General features: G+C 49.4%; 1 protein-coding gene across 1 annotated transcript in view; it reads right to left on the bottom strand.

The window, feature by feature from the left end:
* Nucleotides 1-17,628: 17,628 nt before the first annotated feature.
* Svil (supervillin) overlaps nucleotides 17,629-26,621 on the bottom strand; it is a 136,430-nt gene continuing 127,437 nt past the window's right edge. The window contains exons 34-39 of the mRNA XM_051151171.1: nucleotides 26,058-26,191; nucleotides 23,718-23,873; nucleotides 22,300-22,443; nucleotides 21,187-21,311; nucleotides 17,832-17,987; nucleotides 17,629-17,737 (exon numbers count right to left, since the gene is read on the bottom strand). Of these exons, the coding sequence (XP_051007128.1) occupies nucleotides 17,651-17,737; nucleotides 17,832-17,987; nucleotides 21,187-21,311; nucleotides 22,300-22,443; nucleotides 23,718-23,873; nucleotides 26,058-26,191 (802 nt within the window). The 3' untranslated portion in view covers nucleotides 17,629-17,650. The remainder of the gene's footprint in view (nucleotides 17,738-17,831; nucleotides 17,988-21,186; nucleotides 21,312-22,299; nucleotides 22,444-23,717; nucleotides 23,874-26,057; nucleotides 26,192-26,621) is intronic.

Raw genomic sequence — 26,621 nt, 5'->3', positions numbered from 1 at the left:
TCATGTGATAATGGCCAAGGCTCTTGGTGGGACCTCCGGGAGATGTCACGAGACAGCTGTGAAACTGCACCGTGGGGCATGGTATAGATCTAGGCTCCATGAGGAAGTCAACTAAGACATCAAAATCAATCAGCTGATCTGGAAGGAGCCCGGCAGGCCAGGCTGTCATACCTGCCTGTAAGTGTCAAGCGGCCATTACTCTTACAAAGCCATCCTTATCTCAAGGGCACGTTCGAAATCAGTATCTCAATATGATGGTTACATTTTAGGATACATACACATACGCAAACATTCATGCACGTGTGCACCCGTGCGCACACACCCCACACACTGTGGGACCACTCCCCAAGGAGTCAACATTGACAATCTGCACATAGTTAACAGCAAGTTTCACCATTTTTTTTTTGAGCCTTTCTAAACACTGTGCAGCAAGCTTGCACATATTAGGCTTGCACGCTCAGACTGGCGTTAGAGCAGAGACAGTACTTGTTGCATAATAGCATGGTTGAACTTTAAGTGTCCCCCACATGTATGTGTTTTGAATGCTCAGTCCTCCGTGGATATATTTGGGGGCTCTAGAGCCTTTTGGGTGTGGCCTCTGAGTGGCAGAATTGGGTTACTAGGAGTGGCTTTTGAAGATTATGGCCCACCCACCCCCATTCTGGTCTAGTGTGCTCAGTTTTCTGTCTGCCACTGTAATGTGAACAACCCTGTGTAGTTCTCCGATTTCTGAAACTTTTACCACCCTGGCCTGCTGTGATGGATAAACTTGCTGCCACTGTGATGCAGAGGAAACCTTTCCTTCCCCGAGATGTTCTTGTCATTGTAATAAGAAAAATAGTTGACACAGACTCAGTCACCTAACCCTGAGGTTCTTGGTTTCTTTGAGCCTCCAGATGGACGTCAGGAGGAACCCTCTGGCCCTATGGTAACCAGCCCCCTCGCCTCTTCTTTCAGAGCCAATCCCAAATCAGGAAAAGGTCTGATACACAGCAGCGTGGGGCTGACCCTCACAGCCTTTGCGCTTGCTCCTCTCACAGTCCGCAGCATCTCCAGGTGCCCTGGCCTGACATCCTTTGCTGGATGGCGTTCCTGCGTGCTCATTTGAACTTATGGCACCTCAGCTCTTACAATTTACCCTACTGGACATTTCAAACCTATGGTCTTTACCAAGCCTGTGATGTCAAAAAAAATAAAAATAAAAATCTAAAAATATCAAAAGAGGAATCAAGGCCATAGCATTTAAACTCATGTGTTTATTCATCCATTCAGGAAATCAATATTTGTTATGAAAGTTCTACTAATTGGGCTGCATGTTGGATGCTAGGATAGAGTAATGAGCAGAGAAATCAATGGAGTAACCGCATTCACAGTTCATCTTTCCAGAGTGAGATGCACAGTCCTGGGAAAGAGAGGAACAGGCTAGAGGCTCAGGCTCTAAAGGCTTTAGCGAGATGGCTCTAGAACCAAGAGCCTGGCCAAGAGCATCCTGGCTACGCAAAGGCATCTGTGGTGGCGCAGTCATCTAGATGCAGGGAACAGCAAAGCCCACCGAGGAGTCTCCTGACTGTGCAGGACTGAAAGGAGCCAGTGTGGCGAAGAGAACAAAGGCCGTCTTGACAGGGGCCTCGGAGGCCGGGTGGACAATTGGTTATGTATTTTTAAGAGCAATAAGAAACTCCTGGAGAGCTTTAAACAGAACCATAGAGATGGGATATGCACTTTAAAAAATGATAATCAGAAAGAGAGAGAGAGAGAGAGAGAGAGACAGAGAGAGACAGAGAGACAGAGAGACAGAGAGACAGAGGGGGGAGCGACCAGATTGGAAGAGGATCCAACCCAGTCTAGGAGGAGGTCACTGCTGTGGCCTGGCGAGAGGCAGGGGCAGCCTAGACTAAGACAGAGGCCGTAGGCAGTGAGTGGTGGCCAGGATGAGGAGCCTGTTAGGCGCTACTGTGCCTAGTGTTTTGGGGACGGGCTGGTTTGTGTGCTGTGAATAAAGGCACTGGGAGGGATCGCTCAGTTTTCCTATTTGAGCAAGCAAGCTCAACAGTAAGCGTTGATGTAGAAACCCGGAAGCAGGCCCATGAGGCTGGCAGAGAGGGCTGGGGGGCAGAGGGGAGGAGAAGGTAACACACATTAACACTTGGACATGGCGGGTTTGAGATTGGAATTGTCCCGCTGGGACAAGGGTGCGGGTAGAAGAGACCGAAGGACACACTGCAAGGTCAGGCTGGTAAGTCTTTGAGAGCACCTGCCCTCTGCCGTGCTTTCCTCTTTCTGATGGCTCTACCAGAGGCTGGGGCAGTCTCCCAGTCCAGCAAGCAGCGAGGGAGACAGAGTCGGCCTGGCACCAGCAGGGCAAGAAGCTGGAACAGCCCAGGTTTAAATACAGCTTCAGGGCTGGGGAAGAGTGCTTGCCTAGAGCCCTCGGTCCAATCCGCAGCACGAGCTAAGCTGAGCACGGGGCACATGTGTGTGTAAGGCCAGCACTGTGCAGGTAGAGGCAGAGGTTCAGAAGTTCAACATTATCTTGTGCTGCAAGGAGACCTTGAGGCTAGTCTTGGATATGTGAGAACCCTGTCTCAAAAGTAAATATTTTAAAATAAGGGTATCTTCAAAATATAGTAATAGAGTGCTGTTTAGAGGCAGATAGATATAACCTAGGGTGGTTTAGTGAATGGGCAATATTGATGAACTAGGGACTAAGTTCTTAAATAGAAGACAGTGCCAAAAGCTATAGTCTCAGCTACTTGAGAGGCAAAGGCCAGAGTTCAAGGTTAGCTTGGGCTAACCTCTCAAAAACAAACAGAAAAACAAAGGTTAAGAAAAAGGATGTTTAGAAGCATAGGCGACTCATTAAGGCTCCCTGAGTTACAGCGTGGCCTGGCTGTGGAGCGATGATGAACCCAAGAACTCCTAAGAGCAGGAAGGAGGCCTCTGTAGCCTTCAGGAAGCAGGATTAAAAAAACAAAAAACAAAAACAACAACAAAAAAAACCTTATTGTGACCTCTTGTGTTCTTGCAATGCTGGAGATGGAACTCCAAGGCTTGCTCACACTGGCCACAAACACCCTGCCTTCAAGTCCATCCTCACGTCTCCGTGCTGCCTTCAGTAGCATCCACCTCACTGTCTTTAGATGAAGACACTCTTGAGGGAGGGTGAGGGACATACCCGGTTTCATTGGAACAACTCTGCATCCTTTACTCAAATCCACAAGTGCTTCCCCATTGGCTCAGACATCATGCCCCCCTGCCCCCCCCCCCGCAAGTCACTCCATTCCCTCTGGACCCGCCTTCAGACTCTCTGGTTTCACCCTTAGCTTTTCTAAACAACACTACCTACTGAAGCCACTCATGAGAAGCTCGGTAGCCTCTGGGCTACTGTCAAGTGCCCTCTTTCTTTCTCAGACTTTGTAGATGGCATCGCTGGTATTTGCACATCTTGGGAAATAATGCACGCATGCCACGTTGTGATCTCCCTTTTAAAACTTGTATTTCAGAGGCATGTTTCCATGTACGGACATGGGCAGCGTGCCCGCCTATTCCAACGGCTCCGCAGTGGTCTGGCATCGGAACAGCCTCAGACTTGCTTAGTCATTACAAGATTGCGGTGTTTGGGTGGCATCCAGCACCTGGCTATCATAAATAGCACCGCTGTCTCTTCTTGGTGGCTTTTACATTCAGCAGCAGCTGCTTTGCTGGGCCACTGTTTCCTGGGGTGGGGGGGGGGGGTTGGTGGTGGAGGGTGTGGGGACCAGTGTCTCTTTGCCAAAGTAGTGACAGGAGGTAGTTGGGGGTTTTGTTTCCTTCTCACTTCCTGCAGGGGTCCTGAGCCCAGTAAAGAGCTTTATAATGAAGTTAGCCGGCCAAGTATGAGACAGGCATAGGGTAAGCACCCTGTCATCTCACAGCTCCACTGAGCACAGAGCTGCCCTGTGCTAGAGGTGTCCCAGTGACCCTCTCAAGTAAGGAGGCCGAGGCCGGCCAGCTTCTCTTGGTATATAGCATGGTCAGAACACTCCTGAGGGGAGCCCGCTGCAGGACAGGCATGCCTGGTGGTTGTTCAGGTGTTTTGTGTTAATTCCAGAAAGAAGGCCAGCCCTGGGAGTCTACACCTCTCTCCCGAAATCGGTGTGTCTGGGACAGCCTGTCTGTTGCACTGGACTGCCATGACTACATTTCTATCCAGGCTTTTGGGCTGAGGGTGGGGGTAAGGTGAGGGTGGGGCAGATGGAATATTCAAACTAGGAGACAGGGTCATCATATGCAGTGGAGGGAAAGGGGAGGCAGGCAGGAAGGACCGAGGAGTTCCAGCTGTGCAGCCCTCTACACTTGGAGTATTTTAGTGGAAGGGAACTGCAGATGTGACCCCACTAAGGAAGCTTTGAGGGCCAGCATCAAATGTCTCTGTGGTGACAAGAGCTGGCAGTGTGACAGCCAGAAAGAAGAAAGGACAGAGCTGGGGTTGACTCTTTTCAAAGCTCCCACTGAGAGCTGGCTGAGCAGGCCTGGCCTGGGCAGCTGCAGTACTGAATTGGTCCTCTGTCATCACCTGCTCAGCATCAGAGGAGACGAGCACAGCCTTCGTGCCCCCCACTCTCTCAACCATCGCTAATCTCCCCCCTCACAATGGAGGCTGGGAGGTGCCAGAGCTGAAAAGGCATTTCTTGTGGCACCTGGTTTGACTACCTGGCTTCAGAGGGGTGCAACCCAGGGTTCCCATGTCATAGATGAGGCTGCCGAGCTCAGTGGGGAGCTGAAGGCCACAGGCCTCACAAGCTGCCTGCCGAGCATTCCTAGACACAGGACCTGGGTGACCTCCACAAGACGAGCCACCGTTATTGGCTGACTTGTAATATAGCCTGGGAAATGTTTCTGGGAAAACAGTGTGCTCTCGTTTTACACAAGAGTAAAAGGGCTATAGGAAGAATTAAAAAAGGCAGGAAAATGAAAACATCTGTTACCTCCCCCTGGAAAGAACCTAGAATCAACACTTTGGCTTATTAAGGTAATCTTTTTATGCACATACTTTTTACATAATTATGCTCATTTACATTACATTTTTTGTGGCCCGATTTCCTCACTCAACACTGCACACATTTTCTGTAGTCATTAAAGAGAGCTTCATAAATGTGTGATTACATATAATCACATATATTTTGTTGATACCATACTTAACTTAGAAAAATTCATCTCCGGGCTGGAGAGATGGCTCAGTCAGTAAAGTGCCAACCACACAGGCGTGAGACCTCTGAATTCCTAGAACCCACATAAAAGCTTGGCTCACTAGCACGCGCGCGCGCACACACGCACACACGCGCGCGCGCGCGCGCGCACACACACACACACACACACACACACACACACACACACCAACAAACCCAGTGATGGAGAGGCCAGGGACAGAGGGGTGACCGGTCCAATCAGTGGCCTCCAAGTTCAGTGAGAGAGCCAACCTTAAGAAATAAAGTGGAGAGTGATCCATTGTTGACCTCTGGCCTTCCCACATATGCACACACGAGGGCATGGGCACCCACAGGGCGTATGGACACACATCCACGTGACCGTGTATATAACAGAGGCACACACAGTATCCTTAGCTGGCCAGTTCCAGCTTCCTGCCGTTGTGGTCAGGAAGCAAAGCTTTCTATGTCTTGAGCTTCTGCGATGAGATAAATGACGTGAGCATTTTTAAAGCTCACAGCAAACGTTGCTCAACTACTCCTGAAGAAATGGGTTCTTTACACAGCTGCCACCTGTCCCTTCTCTTGGAGCGCTCTATAGTTTGAGTGATTAGCCATCAAAGATTGAAGCATGCTCAATAAAATGACCAAGCCAAGGCCTTCAGTCATATTTTCTGTTGGGCTCCCAGCTCTATCAGTCGTTTATGACGCGGTACCCTACTCTCAAGCCTCTGTGCCAAGAACCTGCGTACACACCTCACTTAGCCTCCCCAGCATCCCCGGGGCCAGTTTTAGGATTACCTCTGCTTTGCAAATGAAAAAAGAAAAATCTGAGACACAGAGAGCTTAAGTGAGTTTCCCAAAGTGCACAGTGAGCCAGCGGTGAGGACTTAGAACATTAAAGGCTGAGCCTGTCCCCGGGCGCCTCGCCTTCATCCCGGATACGACCAATAACCTGGGCCCCTGGCTTGGGAAGGAAACCCCACTAAGAGTTCTCGCTGAGCTGGGCTAACCCACTGGTAAGTGGCAAAGTTGAGGCCAAAGCTGGCCTGGAAACCAACAAAACCAGCCTGAGCTTTCTGAGCATGCTCACCCCGACACAGCACTGTAGTGGAGCAAGTTCCTTCAGGTAATTTCAAAGTATGTGGTAGATGAAGCAATCTCACAGTGGCCGCTTCGCAAGATAGGCTACGGGGTGGGAGGGAAGACTGAGGGCTCTCGGCCTGGGACCAGCTGCTGGGGAGCCGCATGGCATGCGGGAGGCACGAATGAAGCCAGTAAAGGCTGAGAAATGCGTGATTTTACCTTTCCGGGGGCCTTTTGAGATAGCATCTCACTTTGTAGCCCAGGGTAGCCTGGGACCTTCTGCCTCTTCTCCCTAAGTGCTGGGTGAGAGGCACTCTACTCCAGCTTGCCTTGAGAGTCTTAGCAGAAATGGCAACAGAGGCCTAACCAGAGCTGTAGGGTGACTCAAAGGGGTGGAAGAGGACTGAAGGAATGGTAGGGCAAACCACGTGGGGAGTTGGTCTGAGGGGTGATTGTGTTGTGTGTTAGCCATCCATCACTATCACAGATTACCAGAGTCCATCAACTTATGAAGAAAACGGGTTCTGGCTCACAGTTTTTGAGGCAGCACACCTAGTGGAGCATGTGATAGAGGAAAATCACATCATGGCCAGAAAGCGTGTGTGTGTGTGTGTGTGTGTGTGTGTGTGTGTGTGTGAGAGAGAGAGAGAGAGAGAGAGAGAGAGAGAGAGAGAGAGAGAGAGAGAGAGAGAGAGAGAGAGCGCAGAGGACAGAGCGGGAGTCCCACAGCCCCTATGAAGGCACTTAAGCCACCTATGGACCTCCCACTATGTCCCAACTCCTGAAGGACTTTGCCTTGGATGGCACCACCCTAGGGACTGTATTCTTAGCATGGGGACCTTTAAGGGGAAACTGAGATCCAAACTAAAGAAAACTAAAACAGTGGTGCCCTTGATGTAGGCTTCAGGACCAGAGGTGTGTCTATGGTCTTCTAGGAGGATGATGAGCAATGCCCAGGAGACAATTACAAGTTCCTGAGCAAGTGATGAGAAATGCTCCTGGGAGTAGGGAGAAGGATGTTGGATGTAGGGGAGGAAGAAAAGGCTTGGGCTGGGGGGACAGACTTGAAGCCAGACAGAAGCAGATTGGTGAGTGTAGGACCAGTAGGTGCTATTGCTAATGGCCATCTCCTGGCTCTCCTCTCTCTGTTCCCTCGTAGATCCAGCTGTAGTTCTGTTGCTTCTGTCTAATAGCATATAACAGAAACACTAGTTCCTTCCGGTCCCATGCCTACCACCGTTGCTGGGACTCCCATAATGGATAGCCGGCTTGTTAACAGTCACCTCCAGTGGACTTGCTAGCTCCCCTCTCAATGCCCCACTCTCTCCTCCTGTGGCTACTCAGGGAGAGTTTGTGACTTGTGATCCAGACAAAGACCATCATGAAAAGGAAAGAAAGCATTAGGAAGGACTGCTCAGAAGGGCTGTATAAGCCGGGGACGTCCAGCGGGAATGGCCACGTTGGCTTCTAGTCAAAGAAGTAAATGAGTGACATCACAGTGTCTCACCCCCACCCCCATCCCCCACCCCCAGAGACTTCTCTGCAGTTAGGTTTTTGTTCTGGTTCTCTGAGGTAGACTCTCCTTGTGTCATGCAGGCCTGTCAGGAATTTGGGATCCTCCTGCCTCGGCCTCCTGAGCACTGGGGTGATAGGTGTGCTCACCATGTTAGGCTTGCCCTGCAGATGGTTAAGCCCCAGCATGCCTTCACTCCTGGCCCTCTTTCCCAACCTTGCCTTCCTCCCTTACAGCGCTTCCCCGCCTCCATGCCATGGCTGCATAAGCCTTTTGCCAGTTTCAAGAAACTGTTCCTGCTTCCCGCTGCTACACATCCCCCCAACCCCCATTGTCTCATGAGCCGTCCCATCCCTGTGCTCCAGTCATTTTCCTCCTGACTTGCTCACAAGCACCTTGAGACCCCCTGAGGGGTTCATCTCCAGTCTTGGGGGTACAGGAAAAGTCTGGCATGTAGTAGATGCCCAGCACATATTTACTGAATGAAGGCAGGAGTTAAGTTTATCCTGGTGCCAACTGATTTACAACAGCAGCTGTGTGTGTACCCCACCGCATTGACAACACCACAGGCTTTGACACCCCACTGTTTCCTCCTTGGCCTGAGAGCGTTGTTTGTGTAATTGTCCTAGGAGCCTTCTGATGAGCAAGAGGCAGAAGGCCTTGGTGGAGAAACAGTCAGCCAGGGCATGTGACCTGTGGCCTGCCATAAGGTCGCCACACCAGTTCGGCCACCTACCTAGACTACAACAGACTCATGAGCCTCGATTGTTCCAATTCATCTCTCATCCTTCAGTGAGGTTGGTCTTCACTGGTGTGGGTATGTGCGTGCATGCGTGTGTGCACATGTATGTGTGTGTACATGCACGTGTGCACATGTATGTGTGTGCATGCACGTGTGCACATGTATGTGTGTGTGCATGCATGTGTACACATGTATGTGTGTGTGCATCCATGTTACTTTTCCTTTACTGTGATGAAACACTATGACCAAACAAATTTATAGAAGAAAGAGTTTGTTTGAGGTTATGATTTCAGAGGGCTAGAGTCCATGATGGCGGAGCAGGAAGCTGAGGGTTCACATCTTGAACCATAAACATGACACAGAGAAAGTGAACAGGGGACGGTGAGAGGCTTTGAAATGTCAAAGCCTAGCCCCAGTGAAACGCTTCCCCCAGCAAGTCCATGTCCCCTAGGCCTCCCCAACATTGTCATCACCACCAACTGGGAGAGAAGTGTTCAAATGCCGTAGCCTGTGGGAGACATTCTTATTCCAACGACCACGGTGTGCATGCAAGTATATTTGTTCCTTTGGCACAGGATATAGCCGCATTGCCCGGGCTGGCCTTGAAATCCCCGGCTCACAGGGCTGGTAGGATGGCTCAGCAGGCAAAGACATTTGCTGCCAAATCTGATGACTAGATTTAAACCCCAGGACCACAAGGTGGAGAGAGCCAGCTACTGTAAGTTGTCCTCTGACCTCCACTCCCATGGGTGTGGCATGAGGGAATGTGGTGTGTGTGTGTGTGTGTGTGTGTGTGTGTGTGTGTGTGTGTGTGTGTGTGTATGCACGCACATGTGCACACACATGCACACATAAGGAATAACAACAACAATAATGAATTCTTGGCATAAGTGATCCTCTAGCTGGGTTTTCTGAATGTCTAGGATTAAAGGCACTCCCCCACTAAACTGAGTTAGTCCATAAAGTTTTGATCTTACTTTTCTCATAGCAAACATCAATGATACCTTATTTTGGGTAAAAATCCAAATTCCTGAGCGTAGCTCTCCAGAGGGTTCAGTCTTTAATCTGCTGTCTTTAGCTGGCCTGGGGTCTCTCCAATCCGAAGTCCCATCTGTCCTGTCCCCTGCTGTCAAGCACTTCTCCATGGGTCTAGGGAGGTCCCTTTGTCCTTTTGTCTCCTTACGTAATTCCATCAACCTGTCCTTGTGGATGCTTGTGCCCCTCATATGCGCTGACCCTCTTAGAGTATTTATCACCTCATATTTTAAATAATGATTTCCTATGCCTCTTCACACCCGCCCCCAGCCCTGCCCCCGACCCAAAGAAGGGTTAGTCATGCAGAACTTGGGGGGGGGGTGGTCCAAAGACGACTAGGTGCCTCCTACCACAGCACATACACCGAGTACCTCACGTTCTAGGGATATGGCTACGTCTGACCTACAGCTTACTAATGATTAGGCCCAGACTCTGAAGTTACATCTGCCCCAGTTTAGTGCTTTCCCTGGTACTGTCCCCCATAGGCTCATGCATTTGAACACTTGGTTCCTACGTGGGGACACTGTTTGGGGGAGGTTTAGGAGGTGTTGGCTTTCCTGGAGGAAGTATCCCACTGGAGGTGGGCTTGGAGATGAAAAAGCCCCTGTCTTTTCCAGTTGACTCTGCTTCATGCCCATGGCTCGAGGTGTGAGTTCCCAGCTTGCCGGCCCAGCCACCATGTTTGTCTGCTGCCATGCCTTCCCCCTGTAGTGGTAGTGGGATTTTTTTTTTTTTTTAAATTTTTAGAGACAGGGGTTCTCTGTGTAGCCTTGGCTGTCCTGGACTTGCTTTGTAGACCAGGCTGGCCTTGAACTCACAGCGATCTGTTTGCCTCTGCCTCCTGAGTGCTGGGATTAAAGGCATGGGCCACCATGCCTGGCTGGTGATGAGATCTTATTCCTCTGTAGTCAACCCTCTTTCTTCTATAAGTTGTTTTGGTCATGATGTTTCATCACAGCCACAGGAAAGTGACAAATACAACCAGGAAAGTGGTAAGTTGGGTCCACGGAGAGGGAGGCAAAGTCTCACATGTTGTGGCTCTACGACTTTGGATGTAATTTTGTGATTTTATCCGATCGCTTCTTCTTTCCATTCTCTTGCCCCATATTTATCTGTCTGTATATTGCTCCTGCCTGGCCTCTTCTGAACTTTTACATTCCTACAGTTCCATCCTTAGCAATGTAAAATCTAAGTTAAATGATCCTGAGGCAGCCATGGAAGATAGCTGCTCAGCAACCATGAGCGGGAGCCAGTCTGGGCCTGGGACCAACCAGCAGCTTCCAGGTGATGTGTCTGGACCTACAACAGAGTTCCTGTCAACATCAAGACCACTAGAGATAGGACCAGCTGGGTACTGGGGCTGAGACGTCCCTGCCCAATGCGTCTTGCACAGTGGTCACTTCCCTCAGGCTCCCAGTTGGTAGAAGAAGGCCTCCTCAGCTGCTTCTCCCTCAGCTCTGGGCCAGAATCCTGCCTTCTGCAGCCTCTTGCTGACACGTTTAGCTCCCTGGGTTCCGCCCCGCCCCCCCCCCCCCCCGCCCCAGTAAATCCTCCTCTCGGTGGATGTCCTGCAGAGCCACCGCATGGTGCTGCTTCCCAGATGAGCAAAAATGGCGGCACAGAGCTGTCTATAAAGAGGTTTGCTTTTAGGTTTGGAATGTTTTGCTTTGCTAGAGTGTCAGAGACAATAGCCTGTACAAGTCTGCCATCCACATCTACCATAGCATTTGTGTCACTATGCTCACTCAACAAAAATATTCCAGAGCCGGCGGATGATGGCAGTGAACAGCAAACCCACGTTGCTGCTGGAGGTCCACATGCAGGTCTGACACTGCCTTTCTGGCGTGTGTCTGCCCAGTGCAACGTTTAGGGGCCACATTTGACGACTGTGCTTCAGAGCCACTAGAAGCTCCGAGTCATCTCGAACTCTGAGCTGATACGGTCTTTGATAGATAGCTTTCACATTTCCAATTTTCTCTATGGAAGGTTTCAGGTTTGGGGCTCATGGGGGATACTGAGGTAGACGGCTTCTGGGGTAAGGGACTTATTACAGGAGTATTTACATCATGGGTAGATGGACAGACGGCAGCAGAGCAGGGCCCCTTCTATAACTCTCACAGGGAAGCGGGTGAGAAGGAGGATACTGGACGTTTCCTTTTTTGGTCTGCATTGGCTGCGTGAGTGCTCAGTTAAAGAATATGAGGTAGTGGATAAATATCACTCAGGGTTAGCCATTAATGGGGTTTCCAGAGCAGGAAGGCAAGAATTTACAGAACCAAGTCACTGTAGTGCTGGGGACCAAATTACAGTAGTTCAACCATAACTTGTGCAAAATGGCAGGGCTCTGACTTACACCAGGCCTCTTCCTCATTCCTCCGGCAGAAGGAGCAGGAGTGAGGATCACCGGAAGTGAGGGGAGCAGCCCAAGCAGGAGCTGGGAGGGGTCTGCAGGCTGAGGGGGAAGCTCTGGCTGTGAGGTCACTTCCTGTGGTCCTACTTTCGGAAGCTGCTGCTTTTCCAGTTGATTCTCCATGTCAGGCTAGGATGAGCAGCAGAGGTCAGAAGCAACAGCTAAGAAGGAAGCCCGTTCCACAGAAACTTGCTGAGAGAGCCTGCGCTTAAAACTGTTCATCTGATCCTGTGGCATATCTTTGCTTCACTACTCAGAGTTGAATAGATGGTCAGGATTCGTTCCCAAGTGAGGCTAATAAAATAGTTGATTTTACTGTGTGTGTGTGTGTGTGTGCAGGGACACTACGAGCAAGATGAGGCAGACCCCCTACTCTGTAGGCAGTCTCTTTTAATCAAGTGAGGGAGCAAGGTTTCCACCCCACTTTTGGAGAGGTCCAGCAAGGATGAACTGAAGGAGACCGAAAGATTGTTTTGCCATTGGCGAAATCCGTAGTGAGATTCAAGTTCCCGTGCTAGAAAAAAATCAAACCGAGAGCCCTTGATGACAAGGGTCTTAGGAGGAAGGCCTCATCCCACCCTATCGCCTGAAATTTCCTTTTGAATTGGTGACTCTGGTTTGCTCTGGGGTGATGCTTGGGCTTGTGCTGACTAGCCACAGCGCCACCTGCTGGCCCCGTAGCGCTTAGCGTTTTGGACCCTAGGCTAAAAGCCAATTTTCCTCTCTTCAGTATTTTTTTTCCCCCTGCTGGTCCCTACTGGGTCGCCTCATTTCTCCAGAACCACAGCTGATGGGTTAGTATATATTAAAAAAAAAAAAAAAAAAAAAAAAAAAAAAGAGTATGAATCAGTTGGAGGGCTATTTCCAAAAGCACCTCATCCTATTCTTGTCCACTCAGGATTAAAATTAGGAGTAATAAAATATAAGTCTTGACTGGCCCATGGAAACAAGAATAAGAGTAAAAGGAGTAATGGCTTGGGTGGTGGCAGTGGCAGGAGATGTGTCTGAAAGCTGTTTTCATAAGCAGGCATTCAGGGCCTTCTCAGAGCCAGTGCTTGTTTGGTGTGGCTGAGGGAAGGGCGGGTTGATGGAGATCTTAGGGTGGACACGGCCACCTCATGCATCTGACCATCCTGTATTCCCCTCCCAGGACCTTGGCATGACTTTTCATTGTCGTGACAAAATACCAAAGGAAAAAAGGTAGGAATGGTTGATTTGGTTTCAGAGTTCCGTAGTCACTTGGCACTGTTGCTTGTGTGCCCATGGGTAGTGGGGAGGAATATTACACTAGAGAGCAGGACTCAGAAAAGCTTCCGCTGCTGGGCATCAGCAGAGGGCAGTGGGCTGGGGAGGGTGAAAGACTTCACTTGCTCTACCAGCTTCAGGGGAGGACTGATTCCACAGCCAGTTCTCTGAGGCTGCTGCAGTCCTGAACAAGGCCCCCGCCTCCCTCCCTCCACCACACAGGTGGCCAGGCCATCCTCTAGGTGAAGCCAAACTCTGGCAATGTGTCAGTGCAGAGCAGGGACTGAGGCCTGCAGGTGAGACCAGTGGTACACACACACACACACACACACACACACACACACACACACACACACACACTACAAGATCGCCAGTCAAGTTCCCACCTGGACAACTTCCACGCACTTCCTGCAGGCAGGGTCCGGCCCCCAAGCCTGAATCCTTGAGAAAGCTGAGCATCTGGGGATCCTGGACTGTCCGAGCGCTCTCCGCCTCCTCTTGTAATCCAAGTCACTAAGTGGTCCAGGTTAAATGGACAAAGACTATCCAAGACTGTGTCCTTGGATGCCTTGATAGCCACTGAGTAGAGCACAGGGCTTTGCACTACGTGGTCTTTTGTCCTTACGTAGTGTCCGGCCTAGCTTTTGCCAACCTGTGTTGTAGATGTGACTGAGGCAGAGGAACAGAGAAGTACAGGCTATGATGGTATCAGACGACAAAGCTGGATTTATGATAATTTCCTGATCATATAAGTCAGTTCTAACACTGTTCACAGGGATGCGGGATACACCTTCAAGAACATTTTTCACAACTCTCATGAGGCTGTGAGGGGATAGCAGGACTGGGGTGCACTGGGCACCGCCTTCCATTACTTGACATCGCCATCCATTCGGGGTCCTCCGAATCAGGGTCTTACTGAGTGTGTTAGGCTGGCCTTGAACTCACCATCTTTCTGCCTCTGCCTCCAGAGTGCTGAGACCCTGAGCCTACAGCATCAAATCTGGATTTGGAGGTTTCTTTTTTAAATTCTAGCAGCGTGGCAGAGAAGCTCAAGAGAGCGCCTGCTCATTATTAGTGTGAGGGTGCTGGTCTGTCAGCCTTCCTTCCCAACACATCCCCAAGGATGAGCAGCGTGCGTGAGAGCAGTGGCGCTTCCCGAGTCCAACAGGCACAGCAGCAGATCCCTGCTGTGGTTATAGGAAGAGAGCGTTTCCAATGATTTCCCATCTCGTTCCGCCCTGATCCTCAGGCATATCTGTTGCAGGTGCTGTGCATCAGTCGGCTAGCCTGCCTTGCGCAACGGCCTAAGATCAGATCCCCAGCACTGAAAAGAAGTGTTTAGCATCACACGCCTGTAATCCCGAAGCTGGGAAGCCAAAGGCAGCAGGGTCCCCAGAGTTCACTGGCCCGATAGTCTTAGCTTCATCGGTGAACTCCCAGGCTGAGAGAGAGAACCTGCCTCAAAATTAAGGTGGAGACTGAAGAAGACATCTGATATCCACCTCTGAATATGGTCATGTGCACACATGCACACACCTTTATTTATACCATCCATCCATCCATCCATCCATCCACCCACCTACCTATGTCTTTGGGACAAATGGAATGGCCCTAGGTATCCAGGTCTCACACCCGCAGATCCAACCACAGGTTAAAGATGCTGACCTGGCTGAACTCAACATTAGGGGTTGTTATTCCCTAGACAATACTATTTACACAGCTCTTTCTCGGCCTTAGATATTATGACTCATCTTGAGATGAAATAAGGAAGCTAGGAGAGGACCTGAAAATTTTGATACAGGAGGCTCATGTTCTGGAAGCAGGAAAGAGACAAACAGCGAGCTAGGTCCAGAGTGGTACCCACCGTCAGGCTGAGTGTCCATCACTGCGGATAGCGCTCAGTACAAGTGCAGGCACAGGAGGTTAGAGTGCCTTGGAACAGCTTGGCTTTGAGGGCTATCCTGGTGACAGAGACCTGTCATATGAACTACGCCTCACTGGAGGTTCCTGTAGCCACTGCTGTTACTCTCTGTGATGGCTTAAGTGCAGGTATCACCTGGACCAGAAGAAGGAATGCTAACTTCACGGAGCTTACCTCATGTCCATAAAGATGTTTCCAGAGGAGAAAAGTGTGTAAGTCTGAGCCCTGAGTGGGAAATGGCCTGCAGAGGGAGCAGTTAAAAGACTGAGGTGAGTTCCTTGCGTCCTCTCAGGCAGCAGGGACACTGGCCCTGTGCTATGTAGACACACAGCGCAGACCGGACCTCAGGTCCTTTGCTCTCTGGGCTCAAGGGCAAACATGGAGTCCCAGGATCTCAGGCCTTAACCTTGTGCTGAGAGGGACACACACTGGCTTCCCGAGTTCTGAAGACTCAGGCTCAAACAGCTAAGCTGTAGTTTCCCCAGGGGCTCCAGATTGCATGTGGCCTGTTGGGAAAGTCTGTCTTCCCAGTCCCAGGGGCTATTCCCCTATTTTCCATGCACGCATGTATCATGCTACCTTCTACACATGGATAGTTGGTTCTCTCTGGAGAACCCCAGCTGGAGCCCTGCGTCTGAGGTCTCCGTTACCAGCTACAGATGGTGGCAGAGCAGTCTCTTCATGACATCTCCAGGTTGCCCTACTGGCTACGGACCGCCCCCACCTTTGCTGCTATTTGAAGGATACACTTTGACCTCCCCTTTCCATCATTTCTGGGTGCATGGCTCCACCCTTTTACTTTAGCTCTGTGCTCTTCTATTTCAGCTCCCATTGTAACAGCATCAGCACCAGGAGGTCCACAGCACTGGACAATTTTCAAAGCCCATCTCCGCCATCCCCACCCAAGGACCTGCAGTGCTGGAGAGGATAGTTATTGCCTCTTTTCTTAGGGAGACAGGAAAGTCTGGTGACTGGGCAATATCACACAGCCATAACGTTGTGGTCCAGGAGCAGCTGACAGGCTCCTGCTCTGGAAGTGCCACAGTGGGGCGTGAGAGAGGGCTAGGACATTAAGACAGACATACTAAACTAGGCTGCGGGGGCAGTTATAATGACTCACCGCCCATTGGAAGAGCATGCTCAAATCATGGTTTAGTTTTTTTCTCAATTTCTGGCAGTGCAGGGCATTGAACCCAGGCCTCACACATGGCAGGCAAGCACCTCTCCACTGAGCCATGTACCCTGGTCCCATAGCTTCCATTTTAATGCCTTATACATTCATTTTGAGAGTGGATATAATATCAAATAATATAATAATATCAATTAATATCAAAATAGTACATATTTTGAGAAAAGGCACTGAGATCTTAAAGTGAGGACAGATGCAGCTGTAGTGCTGAGAACATCTGCAGTGCTCAGAGCAATATCTGCTTATTTTGTTTAATCTTACACTCTCACCTAAAATCCTTGCCCTGTGTGAAATCCAGAGCTGCAGCAGCTGGTACTTGACTGACAGCTACATAGTTTCCCCCTACAAAGGAACAGGTCAATGTACACCGATCAATGAGTTGTGATTATTCTGAAATTTTATTTTGGGATTTTGTGTCACAAAATGACATGTGTAATGTTTACAATGGGTACGAGAAATTGAGATGTTTTTATTTCTATTATCTGAGAATAAAACTGTAGCTAATGTTCCAAACCAGCATCAAAAAAAACAAACAAACAAAAAAAAAACGCAGAGCAAACTTTTCTGTATATAAACTGTACATAAAACAAGGCACTATACATTTCTGGGGGGATATTAAGGTAGAAAGGTGGATGTTCATAGACTCTTCAGAGTCCACACTGGGAAGTACAAAGTCTTTGTTCGCTTTAGCACCGGAAGCAGAGCTCAGCACAAGCCACACCTAAGACTGAAGGAAGTACCACCCCTGAGCACAGAGGTGGGGGAGTGGACAGGGACAGACGGACAGAGGGACGGATGAGGGGTGCGACCGGTGGCAGGCCTAAGTCACAGAAGTGACTCCATCTAGTCTACTTTTGTAGTATTGTTTTGACACCAAAGAAAAGAATTGAAAGTGAATGAATACATATTGCTTTGTTAAATATGTATTTGATTTATATGATGTTTATATAAATATATATATATATATTTAGAATCCACAAACTATCAAAATAACACTTTATAAAGAGAATTGCTTTTTAAAAAAAAAGGCAACGCCGAGCCAGAACAGGAGGGCAAGGCTGCAGCGGCCACTGAGGCAGCAGTCGGCTGAGGGAACGGAAGAGACGCTTTTTTTCAGTTTACCTGAACCATGGAAAAGAACGATTCAAAGAATTCTCTTACACATTTACAAAATGCTCAACGCCAGGACAAGCGGTAGAGTTAATAAGGTCAGCTTCTGAAAAACTCTGATTCAAAAATACTTTCTTGTTTGACAGAGAAAAATACCGTTTTCTGGTCTAGCGGCCTTGAAAGTGACCTCCCTGGGCTCCCACCATCTTGTTCTCAGAATAGGCCCTTCGCTTTCTTCAGGTTCACTTGCTTCCAGGTGGGCAGCATGTTGAATTCATCTCTGGTCATGTCCAGTGCGAACTGGAGGAGATTCACAGGGAGACGCCGGTGAGTGGCTGGGGGAAAGGACGCTCTCGCCAGTGCGTCACCACCGTCCCACCCAAGGGCCACTCACCTCGAAGTCTTCATCTGTGAGATAAATCTCCAGCTTGAGCGGGTCCACCCCCTCTGGGAGTGGCCTAGCAAGCAGATCTGCCAGCGGATAGATGGTTTTACACAGCTTGGCTAAGACCTCTTCCACCAGGGTGATCTGGTTGGACACTTCAGTATCCTGGTGAGAGGGAGCAGAGAACACGTGAGAAGGTGCACGCCATCTCTGGAGAGCTGCAGAGCTCAGCTCTGTCCCATCTACGCGCAGTCTGGGGAGGTCGGAGCATGGCGCCAGGCACCGCGGAGTTGGGGGCTCTGGAAATCCAGGAATTCCCTCCTGACCTTCAGAGCTTTACTCCCCCTACCAAGTTTCAAATCAACCCTGTTTCTGAACTGCCTCCAAAAGAGTCAATGAATGAATGAACAACAGTGAAAGATTGTTGGACTTGAAATAAAAACAAAACAAATAACCCTCCTCCTACCCCCCGCCAAGATCCCCCCAAAACCAAACACTAGGTGCTTTAACATAGTGGAATTTATTTGAATACACTTTAAAATAATCAAATTCAAAAGAAACCATGCCTTCTACCTTTCCCCACAGTGAGACACTAGGAAGAGAAAGGTGTAGCTCAGTGGAAGAGTACATGCCCAGAATGCTTAAGGCATTCACACACACATGCTCGCGTGCACACATGTGCGCGCACATACACACGTGCATGCACACACAAAGTCACACACAGAGTCACACAGACAGATACAGGCACAAAGGCTGACACGCAGACACACACACACACACACACACACACACACACACACACACACAGAGTCGTGGTGTATTCTGGGAGAAGCATCCTCATCTACTACACTTGGGTCTGGGAAGTGCTGTCCTCCCTGTGGGCAATTGGCTGGTGAGTGAAGGGTTTCACTTCAATCTATGGGGCAGAAACTCAGGCGAGCCGGGCATGATGGCGCACACCTCTAATCCCAGCACTCGGGAGGCAGAGGCAGGCGGATCACTGTGAGTTCGAGGCCAGCCTGGTCTACAAAGTGAGTCTAGGACAGCCAAGGCTCCACAGAGAAACCCTGTCTTGGGAAAAAAAAAAAAAAAAAAAAAAAGAATCTCAGGCGAGAAGTGGGTGCAAAGCTGAGTCCAGCTGCCTGGCCCTGTGGATGATGACTCCTCACTTGGTGACTCAGAGATCTGAGGCAAGTGTTTCATGCCTTGCTTCCTACTCTGGTTAGATGGGGGTGATAGTAAGATGAACACTGAGGTACCGTCTTCGTAATTAAATGAGAACTCAGATATAACATGCTTACTGAGAGCCGGGGCAGCTCACAGTGAGCCTTAATTACAAGCTTGCTCAGCGTTATGCAAACCACCCCCAACCCCGGTGAGCTTCAGTGAGCACAGATATCTAAGGGCTTAGACTACACGAGGCAGCTGTGCTGCCTGTAATCTTCAGAGCTTCTGGGCTCTGCCATCACACATATTATGAACTGTAGAGCTCTGCTGGTCTGGCTAGGGATCAGGATGCAATCAGCTCCTTCCCTACGTTGATCAGATCCGTGGAGAGACAGACAGCTTGGAGTGTTGAGGCTGCAGCAGGCAGGAGGCCCTGGGCTCTGCTCCTAACACACAGGAAGGTCAGCTGAGCAGACACATGCATTATCACACAAGCTCTCAGCTGCTATGCAACAGCAGATCTTTTTTATTTGTTCGTATGGTTAAAGTTACTTATAAAATGTATTCAGGTCCACCTATCCTCATGCCTGTTTATGTGTATGCACGTCTACATTATAGGTTAGGGTCTCCATATAAAGGAGAACCCATTCTTCTGAGCTTGGGGCCACTTGATTTACAGTATATGCCCACGGCCATGCATTTTCTTGATTGCATTTTTCTTTGCAGCTGAGTACTACTCCACTGTGTATCTGCACCTCGTCTTCTTCATCAGCCAGCTGTCCATGGACATCTGGGCGGCTTCCATTTCCTAGCTATGGGATGCAGATACCTCTGTGGTGGGACATGGAGTGTCTGGGTAGATGCCCAGCAGTGGTATACCCGCGCTATGTGGTGGGTCTATTTTTATTTTCTTGAGGAACTTCCTACTGACTTCCATATTGTTATTATATTAACCTTCACTCCTAAGAGCAGTGAATTAGGGTTCCTCTTCTCCCACATCGTCTCCAACATTTATGGCTAGACTTCTTCTACCTTTCTTTCTTCCTTTCTCTCTCTCTCTCTCATTCTTTCCTTACTTTTATAAAACTAAATATTTTATTTATTCATTTAATTTATTCACTCTTGAGGATTTCATACAATAGACTTTGCTCACATTCTTTCTTGATGAGAGCATCTTGACTGGGGTAAGGTGGAATCTCAAAGTAGATTTAGTTTGCCTTTCTCTGGTGACTAGGGATGTTGAACACGTTAAAAAAAAAAAAACAAAACGTTATTGGTCATCTTTTGAGAGCCATCTGTTCATCCCAGTAGCCTGTTTGCTGATCGGTAATTTTGTTTCTTTGACATTTAATTTTTGAAGTTCTCTGTAAATTCTGGATATCGGGTTTATTCCCCGAGCTCCCAGAAAAGCAGCTTTATTTTTATTTTTATTTTTTAACAGAGTAACAAAATTAAAATGGAAAAAAAAAAAAAAAAAAACCCCTCTATCTTCCACTAAACCAAAACAACCCTTGGAAGTCCTATTGTTAGCAATGTCAACTCGCAGCCTAAGCACTTCCACGCAGCCACATACGCTAACGGGGGTCGGGGGGAGAATGTACTTGTTTGGTGGGCAGAGAGATGAGGACCACACCTCCTATAATACTACGTGACACTCTGTAGTTGCATGAGCATCATGGGAGTGTCACAATGTGCTCCTTCCCTCAGCTACTCAAGCACATTCTTCCATCAGTCTGTCTCTTCTATGTGAGCTTAACTTGGACACGAGACGATTTGGCTATACATTCCACACACCTTGGGGCTAGTAGAATGTTGTATGACAGGTCTTTGCTTGTATTTAAAAATCTTAAATTATGTATAGAAAGTGATCAGACTACTTCAATTGATTCCCCCATTAGGCTGTTCCTAAGTCAAGTCCAGGTAGCCTAGGTAGCATACTGCAAAAGTGTGTCCCCACTTTATTTATTTAAAAATTTTTTTTGAAGTAGGGTCTTGGCACATAGCTCAGGCTAGCCTAGAGCTTGCTATAAAGCACAGACTAGTCACCAAGTGCTAGGATTATAGGTGTATGCCATCACACCTCACTGTGTCTCACTTTGACAGTGCTGTCTGGTGCTTCTCCCTCTGCTGGTGCCACTGAGTGCAGAGGCCAGCGGAGGGGGCCTGGAGCGGGGGTGGGAGGGGGTGGGGGCCTTACCATTTCTGTGATCTCGGCAATATCTTCCCTGTGTTCCCAGCTGGGAAACATGTTGGTGAACGTCAGGGGCTCTAGGCCAGCATGGATAAGGTAAGACTTGGGGGGTGGCCTTTTGAGGTTCTTTCCTGTAGGGACGCAGAATGCACATGTCAGTGGACCCACGGACCCTGTCCTCCCTGCTTTTTCTAGGGATCTTCCCATTTTTCCTCTGAGCTCCCGGTTTTCATGTTTAAAATGTGGACTATGAGTCACTCATGGGAGCTCTGGGTGCTATTTTCCTGGAAGGCGACTCTTACGTTTATCTCTATAACACAGATGTGACGTCAACCTTAACCAACGCCCACCCCACGCCTCTGCCCCTTCCTGAACCTGAAAAAAATGTTTCTGGACCTCTGGTGGGGGGGGGGGGGCACCAGCAGGAGGCTCCCCTGGGAACTCCTGCCAGGCATTCGTGCTTCCCTTTCATTTTCCTGTGGAGGTTCCCCTGAATCCCGGAAGCAGGACAAGATTCAATGGCAAGAGACAGCCAATGGCAGCATCTCCTAGGTGCAGCTGAGGTGGAATCTGAAAGGCTGTTCACAGAGCTTTCTGAGGCAAGGGTGGGCTATATACCCTCTGGTGTATTAAGCCAGCCAGGAACCCTCAACACAGACAAAAGACATTTGTTACTGGGGTCTACTGTAAGTAAAAGGCCAGAGTCTGTGGACGCTAGGTAAGAAACCAGGGTTTTATGCCTTATTTTTATTGTTGGATATAACACCAAAAGAAATGCTGGCATTGGCTTTTAGCAGCTTGGGCACATTTCTCTAATGCAGATGCAGCCTGAAGAGAAACATATGCTGTGGAGGCAAATCAGCCACTCACCCCCATGTTCAGAGGGGCTGTCAGGGCAGGAGGCTCCACAGTATACCATGTGTCTGGGGGTGGCTCATCATGTGAAAGAGAAATATGGCTTCTCCTTTGTTCTGGTAGCTGAGAATGTATTGACCTTAAGATTGCTAAGTCTCCAGAAATTAATGGGGGAATTCTGGAGCCTTCCCAAGGTTACAGGTATCTCAGAAGGGACATGGCTGGGCCAGGGGTGGCTCTCCACCCCCTCCCTCCTGCCCTTACCTCGGCAGTACTGTAGGACTGTCTCCATGGCTCTCTTCCGGTCTGAGGCCCAGCGAATGCGGGCAGAGCCGGTTATCTTGTTCTCAGTGGGCCACCAGCCTTGCCAGAGGTACACCTCGTGGTGATTGTCAACAAGGAAGAGAGCTGTGAGGCAAAGAGAGAACGAAGCCATGAGGTACTCCTTCACTGCCCAGCACAAGCCCTGCTGCTCTGCCAGCTGTCCCCAAGGAAGTCAATGGAAGTCCCCTGCATACACAGGCCTCTGTGTATGCTCTGGCAGGGCAAGGAGGTGACCCAAGAAAGGCCTCCGTTTCCTTCCCTTTCCAAGCTCATCCAACAGATTGCTGGTGGCCTTTTCGGATGTCACAAGATCTCTGCTGTTGGCCACCTCTGGTCTCTGAAGAGGTCACATGTAGCTTTGCCCTCAGCCACCATGATGCTCTGAGCACTGATGGTTCTCTTACAGGGAAGGGAACTTTAATCTTCCTATCTTCAAACCTCCACCTGTGTGGCACGAGCTCTCCAACTTGCCAGCTCAGTGGCCCCAAGGTCCCGACTGATGTGCATTTTGGGATTGCTTTAAAGGCCAGTGGTGGTTGCTGATCCATCCCGAGCCCAGGAATGCAAGGGCGGGGAGCAGCCTGCTCTCGCAGACACTCGCAGCAGCTGCCCATAGTATGACGTATGCATCTGTCAAGCTTCTAGCTGGTGGTAGGGCAACTATATAAAATCAGGCACCTGGCTGCTGCTCCAGGCTCTAGACAAAGTTATGAGCTCAGGGGCTTGATTGGCAGGAAGGTGGGTGGGCCCGCAGAGCTCATTTCCTTTGCATAGGTTTGAGCATTAAGACATGACTTGGTGAGAACACTATTTACTGATCTTGGAATTGGGAGACCTAGTCTGCCATCTTAGCTCTGCTGAGAGCTTTCCCATGTCCCTTTCCTTAGCCACTTGCTTTCCCAGGATCCTTTGCAGCTGGAGTGGCCAAGTGACATCTTCTGGCCAAATGGGATGAAGCAGAGAAGGGTCCTGGAGCTAGAGGCACACAAGTAACTGCCCCTTTCTGTTCCTCAGTTTTGAACACAGACATGAAGGCTGGCGCGAGGACAACTCACAAGGGCCCATGAAGCAGAAAGTTGGAGAGGAAGTCTGGGAGAACATCAGGGGTGCCATGTGGTTCTGTCAGCTGGCTCTCTGGATGTAAGAAGTAACTGAATACAGTTCCTGACACAAAGCTACATAGCTGTTTTTCTTGTCTTCTTTTGGGGTGGGTGGATAAAAGATGATGTCTTAAGCAAGTGTGCCAGTAGTGTGCTTGGCAGATAGGAACTGCTTAGAAGACGAAGGCAGGCTTCGGGAAGGCGCTGCGTGGCCCCGCCCCACCTCACCCCGCCCCGCCCCGCCCCTGCAGGTCTCACCTGGCTGTGGCGCGCTGTACAGATCCTCCTGTAGGAAAGGCATGGAGCTGACAGCAGAGGGCGCTCTAGCCGGGTACACGAACTCTGTCGCTGAGAAGTCTCCGGAGGAGCTGCTGAGGATGAACAGGCGGGGCGCGAAGTTAAAACTTCCAGGATCTTCCAAAGAAAAGAGAACAAAGCTAAGGGCACCATACGAATCAGCTTCCGGACGGACTGAAGGTAAAACAGGAAACAACTCAAAGAACTGGTGGAAAATAGGCAGGAATTGGTTTATACCCACTTTCTGAGAGGGAAGTCATTACTTATTTTACAGTGTTGGGCATCAGCCACAGGCTTACTATGAGCAGTGACTAAAAGTGTGCATGTGTATAAATAGGTGCACACCAGACAGATATACACCCCCCACACTCAGTAAACATAAAAGTTCAGCCCAGCACTCTTACCTACTAAGTTGAACAGATACAGTACTTAACACCTCCCCTCCCCCAGTTTATCTGGCCCTCAGGAGGATACAGTGCTCTGTTTACAAGTGTTGGAAAAATACTTCCTTTTCCTAATTTCTGCTAAGAAAGAAAGTTGGCCCAATGTCCTGGAGGACACTGGTTGATATAAGGGCCCCACGTCTAGGAATTTAACTTAATTAGGGATAGATAATTATTTCTAAGGATATGTTAGCCACACTATTATACAACAGAAAGAACACTTGGACATTATTTCCCAGTTATGGAGGACAGGTAAGTAGAGTGAAATATATCACAGTGCCTTAGTGTCAGTAACGTCTCAGGGGCAGAAATGCAGCGATAAATGGAGAGGGCGGCTTATGCAGCAGTCACCCTGGTGTCTTTTTTATGGAGAAGTGGGTGGAACGTGCAGGAACACGTGAGTTCCGCTCATCTCTGTGACGCTGAGTTGCTGAACACCGGCTGCTCATCAGAGGTGACTAATAGGAGGTGGTTTGTTTTTGTGACCTTTTATGATTATAATAATGTGGAGTTTAAGGAAAGGCAGGAAGACACACGCTCAGCACCCCTTACCTTTGCTCTGGTGAGTGAGGGCAACTATCCTGAAGTCAGGGCATGAAATAAAGGGATTTCATGTTTAGGTCTGGGTCCTAGCCCCAAGATTATCTCAATCTTACAAAATTCAGAAAGTCTTCCAGCTTCTGGGCTGCCCCTCCCCCACTGCACTCATGTACCAGTCAGCGACACTGACCTCTCGCATACTCCACGTCTCCTCCTCTGTACTTCCTTTTCCCCTCTTGATCTCTGTGACACCCAGCGATGTAGCTCTGCATCCTGTATCTCCATCTTTGCCTCCTGCTTATAAACTAGCGCCCAGGCCATGAACGTTATACCCCCCAAATCATGCACACACCGCACACTCGTATCTCGCTCTGTCCTCGGCAAGGATTGTGTCCTTTGTCCTCACAGGACCTATGACTCCCTGAAAGGGTGAGATCTACCGAATGAGGGACACAGGTCCCACACTTCTCCCTTCCGCCTGCCCCCTTCAAGCAGACTTGAGGTCATGCCATCCAGTGATGGCCTCTCCTGTCCAGCTTTGAGTTTCAGGCTCCAAGTCCATGAGCTGGTGGTAACTGTCACATGTTCATGTCTCACAAGCCATCTCCCAGGAGGCACCAAGTAGCAGCCTTTGCTTTCAAAGTCTCCCCATCACGCCCGGGCTGCTGACAGCCCAATCTCTTTGTATGGCTGAGGACTTGCCGCTCAAGACCTTCCTGATCTGGAGGGGATGTGCTGCCTCCCTGGGGTTCCTGTTCCTTCCTTTACTGTGGATGCTGGGCAAACCTAACAGCATGCCATGTTGCTGTGCATCTGGTTTTCAGACTTTCCTTCTCTTCTCGTCAAGCCATACCAGCCTCAGAGGCACTATGTAAACACCGTCTTCCCACAGGGTGACCGCGTAGGACTTCCCTGGTGGGAAAAATCCTTTGTCTTTCCTACCATCACACTCTTTCATGGCCTGTTACTTTCATTCCCATGAAAATGAGACATACGGTGTGTGGCTTAGCTTTGTTTTTAAAAGATGTCCTCTGGTAGACTAACCCTTGGTTTTATTTATTCACTGTGTGTCGTACACAGCATGTGCTCAGTAAACTGTGTGTGTGTGTGTGTGTGTGTGTTTGTGTGTGTGTGTATGTGTGTATGTGTCCGCCTTCCAGGATCTCGAGGCTGCACCACTTTACCTTGCATTGTATGTGTGTTCTGGGGATTCGACTTGAGTCTTCACGCTGGGGAAGCCATCCCCCAGACCTCAATATCTCTAGTGAGAAAACAGTGAGTGGACTGAGAAGACGGACGCTCTGGACCACAGCCTTACCTTGAAGCATGCAGTCATACGCCTTCCTGTCCCTCCTCCCCAGAGCATCCCAGAATCCCAGGGGCTCGGATCCTTCGTCACACTCATGTATTGTCACGTTGCTGCTGCTGTGCAATCCTGCCTCCAGGGGACATCTGTGTGGGGGGACATGCCAGAAGGTTACAGAAGCCAGGGGAGTGTCTGCAGCACAGTCATCCCAGGCCTCATCCACAGATGCAGTTAGATCCACTCTAACTACAAGCAATTCCCATCGATGAATAAGAAAGTACTCTGTAAAAATTCTAGCAGCGCTGTGCGCTGGAGGGAGGCGGGCCAGTTTGCTTCAGGGAGGCATGCACGGCTATACGCGTACATTAAGACAATGTATATTTTTACGTCTAAACACAAGATTTGTCTGTTTATTGCCCTCTCCTGCTAGAGCATAAACTTTATTAGGAGAAAAATGAGTTTATTCACTGCCAACTTGGTCCCTTGTTTGGCACCAAGTAGTTGCTAACTAAGTGTCTGCTAAATGGATAAGTAAGTGCATGACTTCTTCACCATTTTGCTTTGTCCTTAGCGGCC

The sequence above is a fragment of the Acomys russatus genome, chromosome 9 (assembly GCF_903995435.1).
Source record: "Acomys russatus chromosome 9, mAcoRus1.1, whole genome shotgun sequence".
NCBI lineage: Eukaryota > Metazoa > Chordata > Mammalia > Rodentia > Muridae > Acomys > Acomys russatus.
This window is presented reverse-complemented; position numbering and strand designations above follow the sequence as displayed.